General features: G+C 42.4%; 1 protein-coding gene across 1 annotated transcript in view; it reads left to right on the top strand.

Moving 5' to 3' along the window:
• GFM1 (G elongation factor mitochondrial 1) overlaps positions 1-11,451 on the top strand; it is a 56,559-nt gene extending 45,108 nt beyond the window's left edge. The window contains exons 15-18 of the mRNA XM_077488079.1: positions 2,780-2,924; positions 5,132-5,292; positions 9,812-9,865; positions 10,836-11,451. Of these exons, the coding sequence (XP_077344205.1) occupies positions 2,780-2,924; positions 5,132-5,292; positions 9,812-9,865; positions 10,836-10,967 (492 nt within the window). The 3' untranslated portion in view covers positions 10,968-11,451. The remainder of the gene's footprint in view (positions 1-2,779; positions 2,925-5,131; positions 5,293-9,811; positions 9,866-10,835) is intronic.
• The last annotated feature ends 1,253 nt before the right edge of the window (positions 11,452-12,704 follow it).

The following is a 12,704-nucleotide window of genomic DNA, read 5'->3' as shown; positions in this document are numbered from 1 at the left end:
AAATGTTGTTTTACAGGGTGATCATTTACAATCACATTAGGTGCTGCAAAAACTAAAAGGCAACCTTAACTCCATTTAGGAAGCGGACATGTTAATAATAGCAATTTCTTTATCGTACATCACAGGACACAGAGCACCATAGTAATCACTATATGGGTATATAGGCACCTTCAGGTGATGGACACTGGTATACCCACTACAGAAAGTTCACTCCCTATATAACCCCTCCTACCAGAAGTACCGACCGTTTTTTTTCCGCCAGTGTCCAAGGTTTTGGTCACGAGTGAAGATGTGCTCTGAAGAGCTCCACTGGAGGGATCCTTACTGGATTTAAATGGCCTCTATAGACCAGATTCCAAAGTGCCACTGAGGCCAAGGTGGATGGTACCCGAGCCTCGTATACGAAGCATGACGTTTTGCCTGTAACGTCTTTCCTTGCAGGGCTGGACCCCGGGTCCCAGGGCTTTTTGGTCATGCCTACATTACCTAAAGTTTTTCCTGGTGGGGTGCCAATACAGGTCCAAGGGAGTGGAACGCCAATAAAAAAGGATCCAGTCCTTGAAAGTTTAACTCAGCCCTCTATGATGGGTGAAGTTTGGATCTGCCTGTTACAGCAATATCCTGCAGTGAGGGTAAGGTAAGGGTAAAAGCCTAGGAACTGCAAAAAGTCCTTAAAACAAAAAATCTGACCATGTCTATATTCACTACTGCAATTGTCTAAAGTGAAGATATGAAAAATTCAATAAACCGCTTCATGCCACTCCTCCGAATTAAGGGAGGCTAATGCCATAGCCAAATCACAAGCAAAAAAAAAAAGGGGGCTTTTTTTCCCACTTAGGACACACCTAAGAGAAGGGATGTCCCAAAATGGTAAAGGTGGCTACTATAGCTATAGTGGGCAAATAAGAGATTGGCGATTAATATAAATCCAAAAAGTTTATTAAATTACTAAAATTTATAAATATAAAATTAGCCCAGCCAAATGGCCTTCTAAAAGTCAATCCCATTGTGCTGTACATATACGTACTGCAAATTCCCCGTAAATTCTATTCATACTAAGCAACGCTAAGACCCCTTTCACACCACACCGCCGATAGCGTGGGCGGTAAAACGCCGCTATTTTTAGTGGCGTTTTACCGCCGGATTTGCGGCGTATTTCGGCCGCTAGTGGGACGCTTTTACCCCCGCTAGCGGCCGAGAAAGGGTTAAAACCGCCGGCAATACGCCGCAATAGCAGCGTTTTGCCAGCGTTTTGCCAGCGGTATTACAGCGCTGCCCCATTGATTTCAATGGGGAGCAGCGATGGAGGAGCGGTAAACACACCGCTCCAAAGAAGCTACTTGCAGGACTTTTCCCTGATGTTCTGCCAGTGCACCGCTGTAGTATGAAAGCCCAGAGTGGTGTTGCACCCTCGTCCAGGTTTTTTACCAAAAATGGTGACCGCTTTCCACCTAAACCAAGATGTTGTCCTGCCATCGTTTTTTCCAAAACCATGTACCGGGGAATTAAAGTCACTACTTTCTCTTTATGTGGTGAGAGAGAGTCTATTTAGACGACTGCTCAGATTATTTGTACTGCCAGAGGGTCCTAAGAAAGGACAGGCAGCGTCAAAATCCACTGTCACAAAGTGGATTCGGCAAGTTATAATTTAGACTTATGATTTAAGGGGTAAGATTCTACCTTTTCAAGTCAAAGCGCACTCTACCAGGGCGGTTAGTGCTTTTTGGGCAGTGCGTCACCAGGCCTCCGTGTCTCAGATCTGTAAGGCCGCAACTTGGTCTTCAGTGCATACATTCACCAAGTTGTATCAGGTGGGTGTAAGAAGGCTTGAGGATATCGCCTTTGGGAGCAGTGTTCTGCAGGCAGCAGTATAGGTCCTCAAGTCTGGGGGTGCCCTACAGGTTGTCTCTCCCTCCCCTCAAATAGCATTGCTATGAGACCTTCCACATAGTGATTACTATGGTGCTCTGTGTCCTGTGATGTACGATAAAGAAAAATAGGATTTTTATAACAGCTTACCTGTAAAATCCTTTTCTTGGAGTACATCACGGGACACAGAGCACCATAGTTATCACTATGTGGGTATATACCGTAGGCACCTTTAGGTGATGGACACTGGTATACCCAATACAGGAAGTTGACTCCCTATATAACCCCTCCTCCTACCAGGAGTACCTCAGTTTTTGTAGCAAAGCAATATACTTAAACCCCAGAAAGAGGGGCAGGACATCTGTGTCCCGTGATGTAATCCAAGAAAAGGATTTTACAGGTAAGCTGTTATAAAAATCCTATTTTCTCGACTGTAAAATAATCTGGACCTGAAGGAGTTCTAAATCTTCAGATAGAAAGAGTTCAGTTAAACTATATTATGTTTGTGAAACAGGATGCAGCCTAAAAGGATTAGGAAAAGTGAAAGTAGTACCCACCAGGGGGAGCTTGCTGCACAATTTTCAATAGGATACACTTTTTCTTTTTTCTTTTTCTTTCATCAAATGAGTAAACTACATAAAATCACCTATCACTAATACATGTGTGTTAACGTTCTTATCTCAGTCTTGTATGGACATTTATTACCAGTTTATGGATTGTGGGAGTAAACTGGAACATCTGCAGTAGATCCCACACAAACGCATGAAGAACATATAATGTCCTTGCAAATGGTGTATTGGGAATTCAGCCTTGTCACTGACTGCTTTTCAATTTAATACTTAGATTTTCACATTTGTAAAAATTTTATCAGCATGTTCTATGTGTGACGCTGGCAATTTGTTTGTTGCAGGGTTTTCGTGATGCTTGTGAAAAGGGCCCTCTGACTGGACACAGGGTTTCTGGCTTACGATTTGTCCTGGAAGATGGTGCTAATCACATGGTGGATTCCAATGAATTCTCCTTCACGAGAGCAGCTGAAGGAGCCCTAAAACAAGGTAATGTTTGTTCCTATTGGCTATTTCTTCTCAGTCGACATTATGGCTGTCTACGAAATTTCTTATGCATCTTGGCTATCCCTCTCATAAGTAGCCAGTGGTATGTTGAATGCATAATGGCAACAAGTGTTAAAATGAGCACAGGGATGTAGACAAGTTTACAAAGCCGCCAGATCATTTTCACAGCCCCGAAAAAAGGTCCTGCCCAATGGCACATGCTGATTGGCAATCGGAATGTTTGACAGAAAATGTAATCTGCGGTTCTGCATGCACAGCAAATGTGCGGTATCCAGTCATACCCAGTCATATTCAGCTTTGGTGATAGGAATATAGTTATGGGTCGCAGACTTTCTCCTTAAAACAGTTTGCATAGCACTTTACTAAATAAAGAGAGGCAGTACAATTACAATATAATTCAATACTAGAGGGTTCATAATATTTGATGCAAATATATATGCATATGGAATCATTTGGCTGTTTTTGGTATTAGCAAATGTTTATATTTCTTTTAAGCTGAAGCAATTATGTTCTTTAAAAAAAAAAACGACACAGTGGGCTGTTCTAAATATACATGGTACCAAATTTACAGTAGTAATGTTTACACTGGTTTCCTTTGCTTCAGTATTGCATCACTTTATTGAACCAAACATGCAGATCATTAAATTACATATATCTATGCCTTTCTATGAGCTATTTTAGAGTTTATCCAGCATGCTTATCATTCCTGCTCATTTTTCTTTTATCCCAGCACTCATTCTACATTTCTGATCCTACCCTATTGCTAGCAGGCTCTAAGCAGTTGCAGATTGCATAGATAGTATTTTTTTTTTTTTGGTTAAATCATAGTTTTGCAGCATAACTAAAATAAAAAAATCTTGTCTCTGGAACTCTCAAAGTAGTGCGTTCGTGCTTTTAATGTAGACGACTAAATATTTTCAGATTTGAGACCTTTGGAGTCATATCTTCCCTACATTTGGATATAGTTATATGTAATGCAAAAAAAAATACAAAATAAATAAATAAAAGCATCTGGTGCCTTTGAGATTTCTGGTAGTGTTTGTGCCCAGAATTTAGTATAATGCCATTTTGATTTTATCTTGGCACAGCACAAAGTGATGTAAACACTTCCTCAGCCCTGGGATTTGGGGTGCCCACCCAGCACCTCCCTATAAAGTGTTTGTAAACCCAATTACTAAAATGTCATACAAGTAGTGATATGTTAATGTAATATTCCTCCAGACACAGTGGCTGCAAGCGCTTAGCAGTGCTAATATGCTATAAAAGGTTTAAAAAGAAAGTGAAAACCATATTTAATAATACAAAATGGCAATCAGTTTGGTACAAAGTGCTTTGTCCCTACCCCCTGAGCTGAAATGGCACTCCACCCAAATAAAACTCCATGTTTTCCAAGCTGTTGCCACTGAAGTCTCTCGCGTTGTTTACAATCTTGGTACTGGCTTCTTCACCTGATATCAGTGCGTGCGTTGTAGCGCCCCATAGATACCTATGTGGTCGGGAGACCGATCACCTACTGGGTGTCTTGTGAATAAATTTATAAGTGTGTGGGACACATGTTTTTTTTGGCAAAATAGACAATAAATGTTTCTTGCGAAAAATGTTAGCCCCCAACAATTTTTTCAACAGGACTTTAGTTCCACTTTGTTGTTCCTTTTGGGATTTTTATGTGCTTTGAGGCCTCATTCACACTGGTGATTTTAGGTCTGGTAGCGAATTCCATAGAGTGTGCAGGCTCTTGCGTCTGGAATTGCAGATGGTTCCGGACAGCTGTAGCTGATCAGCCTTTACAAAGAAATGAGAGTCTGATAGGAGTCACATCTGTTCTCTGATCTTTCCATGTATTCACAAATCCAGCGATTTACCTGCAGCTAGGACAGATTGTATCCAGAACCAGTCCCTAAATGCAGGTAACCACTGAATGTGTGGATACATGGGAAGGTCAGCAAACAGCTGTAGCTCTTGGCAGACTGTCATAGCTTGGTACAGGCAAATTGTGGCAGCTGTCAGGAAACACTTGTGAATCCAGTTGCAGGAATCTGCAAATTTTAGTTGCAGGAATATACTGTCGGACCTAAACACACCAGTGTGAGTGAGACCTTGATATTAAAGGTAATCTAATTACACATGAAGTTTTCTGTAGTTTTTCATTTTTGATCTAAAATTTGTTATCTTTTTCTTTTTTGCCCCAGCTTTGGAGAATGCAACTGTGGTCATCCTGGAACCAATAATGTCTGTGGAAGTTGTAGCACCACATGAATTCCAGGGAGCAGTCATTGCAGGTCTTAACCGCAGGCATGGTGTGATTCTGGGTCAAGATGGATCAGATGACTACTGCACTATCTATGCTAATGTAAGTACACATGGGTTTATCTCACAGTTTTTAAGCTTGAACAGTATTCATAACCACACTTTTTTTTTTTTTTTCAGTTTAAATTTCATGGGGAAGGGATATAACTTTTGTCATCTTTATTGTTATTTGTGCTCCACTGGGGAGATTTATCCTCTAGAATTGTTCTAGCGACCACTGTCACTGGGGCAGAAAGTGATCTAAAATCCAAAATGTTACCGTTGACTCTATTGGGAGGTGATGGGAAATCTTCCAATGTGGACACTTGTTTAAATAACAACTATTTGAGGGGGGTTTCCCACTTTGGAGACTTTTCCTCTTATTTCCCTTTGCATCTACAGGACAGACAGTGAAGGGAAATCTCAATGGAACTCGCAGCAACAAACTGACTAATCATTCTCACTAGTTTGGTTCAGCCAGGCTTGTCATCTAGGGAGCCCTGCCAGATCGCTCCATGTGTGATCTCCATTCATACTATCTTCAGATAAGCAACTCCTGTTGCTCCAGAATCTTGATCAGCTAATTACTGCAAAGTAAGGAGAAGAAGCACAATGATGAAGTCTACACTGTCCTAATAACTCCTTGGGTCTGTTCAGTGTTTGATATCACTTTACAAAGCAGTAGAGCCCCAATTTAGTTGCTCATCTTCATTCTTACAGACTGCACGGGGGATTACATGAGGCTAATAAGACAGAGTTAGGCTAATATTCATTACCTGCTGGGTTATACGTCATCTCCAGGTGAATGGACACTGGTAGACCAAAAGGTCTTTAGACAGGAAGTAATCCCCTATAATAACCCCTCCCATACAGGAAGCGCTTTAGGTTTTTTTCCAGTGTCTGCAAGGTGGATGGAACGGTTGTTTGAGCTTTCTGAGCTCCAGGTCTATAGTCCCACAAACGGTTCTTAAATGAATCAAGGGGTTGACCGATCGGATCCATTTGACACAGGCTTAATATGCTTAGATAAATGGTACCTGAGCCTCGCAAAGGAGACTGAAGATCCTGCAAGGTTTTGCCTGTAATGTGGCCTCTGGGCGCTGGACCCTGCAAAGTGGAATCCTGGACACCACAGCGCTAAGGCTTTCCTGCAGGGTACTGTACAGGTCCAAGGGAATGGACCCTAAACATGAAAAGGGTACCCAGTCTTTGAAGGTCCTTAAAGTGGTTGTATACTCGAATTTTTAACTTTTACCTACAGGAAAGCCTATAATAAGGCTTACCTGTAGGTAAAAAAAATATCTCCTAAACCTGTACGGTTTAGGAGATATTCCCCTCGGTATGCGCCGCTGACTGCAGCGGCGCATGCGCACAAGGGGATTCTCGGCCTGAAAATCCGGCAGTGGCCGGCCGGCCGGATTGAAATCTCCTGCGCGCATGCGTGGGAGTGACGATATCACGGCTCTGGCCACTCACAGCGCCGGAGCCGCGATAGCCAGAAGAAATGCCGAGGGAGCATGTCAGCTCCCTCAGCGTGGATCGGACCAGATGTCGGGGCCTCGTTCTAAGGTAAGTATTTCATAATGAGCTAGTATACGGTGCATACTAGCTCATTATGCCTTTTGCTTTGCAGGTTTAAAAAAAAAAAATTTGCGGGTTTACTACCGCTTTAAGTGACCCCGCCGTGATGGGTGAAGTTTGGGCTTCCTTATTTAGTTATTGTGGGGTGTCCCAGTGATTGTAACAATCAGTCAAGCTAGCTAGAGGCTGGACACCTGTGTGCAGTGACCGTACAGGGGAGTTTTGGGCTAGCTGTGGGTGTTTGCAAAGTGTACCTTTTTTGCTCTTGTCTCTGGCTGTTTTTTACCTGTATGATGGTGCGCCTTTCGCCTTGGTTCGCCATGGCTGACATGCATTCGCAAGAGAGCCACTGGGCTCCGCAGTTTGTTTGGCTGCTTTGCCGCACATGCGCCACAGCATTTATCTGGGCGCATGAAGATTCGCGTCATCTACACATATGGCCACGCCCGTTTGCCGGGAAGGCACACATGCTCAGAACGTTCCGGCGCACAGCCAGCTTATTTAAACGGTGTATGCCAAGCATCCGGTGCTTCCAGAAGGCAGCTGTGGGACACAGAGCAGGCTTTGAACCAGGCACTTGCATTGATTCATTTCTCCTTACTCGGGTCACGTGAGTCACCAGGCGTTGCTTGGCAGGATTGTTTCATAGGGGCTTGGTGAGCCCTATTAAAGGGTCTTCCCCTCTGAGGTTTGGTAATACTACACCCAGGTACTCCCTTTTTTGTGGCTAGTAAATGTCTTCAAAATAGAGGAGCGGGACTAACACTACAGGGAAGGGCACACCAGTTCCTGATGAACCTAGTTGTATCCCTAGTGTTGTATCCCCTGAAGGACCAGAGGCTTCTGGGCAATCTAAGCTGCTGCACCTATCTGGGATTGTGGCTATAGTCAATGCTGCTGCTTCACCCTTTATCACTAAGGATGAACTGTTCTCCGCCCTAACCGTGTTAGGGCACAGGATTGCTGGCATGATTGCCTCCATCCCGCAGGGTGGCAAGAAGCGTGACAGATCCCCGGAGCCTCCTAGTCTGGGTTGCTAGTTGTGTTTGGGAGGTTTTGTAATAAGAAATTGAAAAAACGTCAGGGCCAGGCACTTTCCCCTTGGGGGACCCTGCCAGGGCGGGCACTCATGAGTTCATCCTTGGATATAGGTTGCGAGAGCAACTCTACATCCTCTGCACTAAGAGAGGGCAGGTTAGCGGCTCCAAGTTTAGGCATCTATTGCCTCCAAACTATCTGGGGGTTTGCCCATAAGAGTTTTGGAGTGCAGGTTGTAAAGTGCCTCCTAGAAAGCACGGAAGGATTCTGCTCTCTCCAGGGACTTAAGGATTTTGGTGCCCGCAGGAGTGTCTAATGCTGGAATGTATGACAAGTTACGTTGAGTTTGAATGGCATTCGCTAATGATCTGCTGAATTTGTCTCCATATTTATATACGGTTCTGCGTGTCTTCAATAGCTAATTTTTGGCTTGAAATAAGGAGTGTACCCTAACTTGTTCTCGTAGTTTGGTTCCTTCCACCTCTAGGTCCCTGTTTGGGTGAGTTTTTTTTAATATGTTGCCTTTCGCAGTCGTGGAGTTTGGAGAGCAATCCAGACAGTTTTTGCTCTCTCAACCTTGAGTCTGTGTCCATGTTTATAGAAAGAGGGTTGGAGACCGAGTCTTTGTTACTTTAAAAAAAAAACTTTCGCAGAATGTCTGCTTTAATCTCTGATTCCTGTAAGAGGGATTATTTTAATCACCAAGTGGCTGATCTAGGAGTCGGGTATTGTGAGACATTTTCCACTGTGATTGGAGCGTGGTCCGATAGCGTGATATGGCCAATCTGAGCACAAGAGTCGACGGGAATCGTTGCATGGGAGACCAGGAAGAGACCTATCCTAGAGTACGAACCATGCACTGGGGAGAAAAAGGTATAGTCTCTCTCCTGCGGGTGTAGGATACTCCAAATGTCAACCAACTGATCGGAATGAAGCAGTTCTCTAACCCGAGTTCGGGTTCTCTGGGATAGGTCAGAGGAGCCTATCGAAAAATGTTTGCGGGGATCCATGGTGAGGTTAAGGTCTCCGCCTAACAAGAGTGCCCTCAGCAAAAGAAGCCAAGGTGGCTAGACATGTCTCGAGCACTGGGAGCTGCTCCACATTTGGAATATACAAGTTAACCAGGGTGAATATCTGAAACTGGAGTTTACCTCTTATAAAGAGGTATCTACCCTCCTGATCAGTATGGAGGTCTAAGAGCTGCCAGGGTACACTTTTAGCCAGGAGGATACATGCCTTTTGATTTAACTGAGGGCAATACACTATGGCATGATGGCGAAAATTGGTACCCCAGATGTTTTGGAACTACATTCCTCATGATGCTCCTCTACACTACAGAGTGCATGAGATATCATGGGAAATGTAGTTCCAAAACATCTGGGGAGCCAAGGTTTGCCATCACTGCACTGTTATGCTGTTGGGAAATGTTTACTGTATAGTTTGAGTCCTATCAGCTCAGAAATGTGTTTCTTGTAAGAATACAACTTGAGGTCTCTGCTGCCATAGTTCAACAAGACAACTGGGTCTCTTTTCAGGAGCATTGAGGCCCTTCACGTTCCAGGACATGAGTTTCAAAGGGAAGCTGAGTCCAGCCGTCACAATCCACCGAAACGTGGAACAATGGGTATTGTGAGTCGGGGGGGGGGGGGGTGAGGAGAAGTTAGGATAAGGGATGAGAAAGGGCAAAGGGGAACAGTCAACGAGGGTAAAGAGAATATAGGACGATAGAGATAAGGAAAGGGGTGTGGACAAAATGTACAAAAACAAAGTCTCCAGATGGAGGGCTACTGCCAAAAAGGGCAGCTAAGGCCTAGTAGGGGATGAGGTAGGCCACTTCAGAGGTTGAGCCCCGGGCCGCAGGAACTGCCCAGACAGCCCTGTGCCAAAAGTGACTCTAAAAGTAGCAGTTCTAATAAGAAAAAAAAATGTACTTCTCACGCATTTGTCTTGTTCTGTTTTTGAAGGTTCCACTGAATGATATGTTTGGATATGCAACTGAACTCCGGTCGTGTACAGAGGTTTGTTTATAACTTGTTTTGTATGTATTGTCTACACTGAATTGGGATATTGTAATTTTTATGTATTCTGAAAATTAACCTAACCTCAAAAAGCAATCATTATTTTGCTATAGGGAACATACAGTTGTGCCTAAGCATTACCCTGAAAGATCTACCTTTTTTAATTCCTCCTGAAAAATAGCAGTGCACTTCCTGGTATGTAGGGAAGCCAAGGCATTTGTGCACCTACAGCCTTATAGCTGTGTATCTACAGTGTGAGATCTAAGACATTGCTGCCCCTGGGTTAATTTTAGGCTATTTGGAGTGAGATTTGATGATGCTACTACTTTGTGCTTTTCACTGTTCTCCTTACTGGAAGCCTTGATATGAGAAAGCAGAACAAGCCATTGTAAACCTGTAATGGGGAATAGATCGGCTACAGGTTGAGCACAGACAATACTAACAAATTATATTAACAAATACATGTGCCATTGTGCAATAGTGTAGATGTAAGAAGTCAATGCATTCATCTTAATGGGTATATTACATGATAAATCTCATTATTATAATAATTATTGCCAACCATTTGGGAAGATTATACACAAATCTCTACCATTTACTTGCCTCCAGCCAAGTGATGCGAAAGAATTTGTAATTGACCAGAACAGTCCAGTGTGATCTAGATCTCTAATAGAAATGTAGAAAGCTGTTAGGTGTTCCAGTATTTGTCAAATTCCTTTCTGATCTAATGCCCCGTGTGCGAACAGTTAAAGTGGTTGTTAAACCACACTAACCTGTATACACCATCGGCACTGCCTCCTATTGTTGAGTTGAATTTTGGATATGGATTTAAACTGGGTAAGCGTGTCCTGTTCTGTTTTATAGCCTCTAAGCATTTCATAGATTTTTCTAACTTTTAGTTATAACAGATCAGCTAAAGACAATGCATTTTTGTGCTGTGTTGTGCTCATGTATTTGTGTCTTTGTTTAGGGGAAGGGTGAATACACTATGGACTACCAGAAGTACCAGCCTTGCTTAGCCAGTGTGCAAGAAGAAATCATCAACAAATATCTTGAGGCAACGGGCCAGCTTCCAGCGAAGAAAGGAAAGTACAAGAGTTGATCTTGCTTCTGATTCCCAATTAGAGACTTGAGCCCAGCTCTGCCTTTTTTTTTTTTTTTTCCTGAGATTTCCCACCAATGGTTACCTTTCTGTTAAGTCGCCTTTACATTCCAGCCATGCATGGAGTGTGGTCACAGCAGATATTAAAGGTTCGTGGCTGGTTTTTGTGAAACCCCTTAAACCTGTGATGTAGTTAACATAATTCACAAAGCTCCAACGGAATTTGGATATGGTGAAAACTTAGTGTTCATCTTATGAAGCAATCACATGTTCCTATAGTAATTATAGATTATCCTCACGCCACAATGCTTCAAATAAAGTAAAGTACGGTAAGATAAAAAGAGAAAATGTAGCTGCAGCAAAACACCGACAGGGGTTCAAACCCTCCCCTAAATCGATAAAATGTATATATGTTGAATGGTGTTGCTCTCCACTATTAGTACAAATAGATAAACTAAATAAATATGGATATATCAATAAACAATGTGCAAATAATTATCTAATAACTGTTATCTCTTCAAATAGTAAGTAGATGCTCCTTCAAAGACCTATTTTGAATCTAAACGCATGCAAACTATCATAAAATCCGTCTTCCACAAAAGTGCATCTAGTGACAATAAACAATAAAGTGCATTCAGTGCCAATAAATAATACATATAATAAAGCTAAAAATATGTATATATATATATATATATTAGATATAAAATATAATTCGATCCATAGTGCATATAGTGTAAAACACAAAATTAAATAGTATAAAAAGGTCTGAAAAATAGCCAAACGATGGATAATTGGATATCCAATAAGGTGCAACGAAGTAATAGTGATAGTGTCTATTTCTGTAAAAGAAAAAGGTTCTCAATCCATATCAAGACATGCACTTTGTGTATCCACTCTGTGTCATAAACATATGATGACTCCGTGAGTAAAAAAGAATTCCACCGGTGATCTTGTGAATAGGTGTCCACACACTAGGTGCAATGGCTAACTTACCTTACTGCTGTAAGGTAAACAGTAGATATTTCTTTCAACAAACAGATGGTATAGGCAATATGGGTGGTCCCCTCTAGGTCCTCAGCCTCAAACCAATATTCACATCCATAGGAGAAAAGAAGGAGCTCCAATAGTGAAGTATGTAATAAAATCAAACTTTATTCTAAAAAGGACATAGTCCTGGGTACTCACATTTAAAAAGAAGCATATAGGCAGACTATAAACAAAGCAGCAGCATCAAATGAAGCATATAGGCAGACTATAAACAAAGCAGCAGCATCAAACGAACGGACACCACGTTCGTACTACGGACGTCACTTCCGGTATCCTCCTAGTCCAATCCTACGCGTATCGTCACTTGGGCATGTGACTTCATCATTTCCCTGATGAAGTCACATGTCCAAGTGACGATACGCGTAGGATTGGTCTAGGAGGATACCGGAAGTGACGTCCGTAGTACGAACGTGGTGTCCGTTCGTTTGATGCTGCTGCTTTGTTTATAGTCTGCCTATATGCTTCATTTTAAATGAGAGTACCCAGGACTATGTCCTTTTTAGAATAAAGTTTGATTTTATTACATACTTCACTATTGGAGCTCCTTCTTTTCTCCTATGGATGTGAATATTGGTTTGAGGCTGAGGACCTAGAGGGGACCACCCATATTGCCTATACCATCTGCTTGTTGAAAGAAATATCTACTGTTTACCTTACAGCAGTAAGGTAAGTTAGCCATTGCACCTAGTG

This window comes from Lithobates pipiens, unplaced genomic scaffold (genome assembly GCF_037356315.1).
Source record: "Lithobates pipiens isolate NorthernLeopardFrog02 unplaced genomic scaffold, aLitPip1_a1.2 Scaffold_18, whole genome shotgun sequence".
Lineage (NCBI taxonomy): Eukaryota > Metazoa > Chordata > Amphibia > Anura > Ranidae > Lithobates > Lithobates pipiens.
The sequence above is the reverse complement of the archived record's forward strand: the minus strand, read 5'-3'. Positions and strand labels throughout refer to the sequence as shown.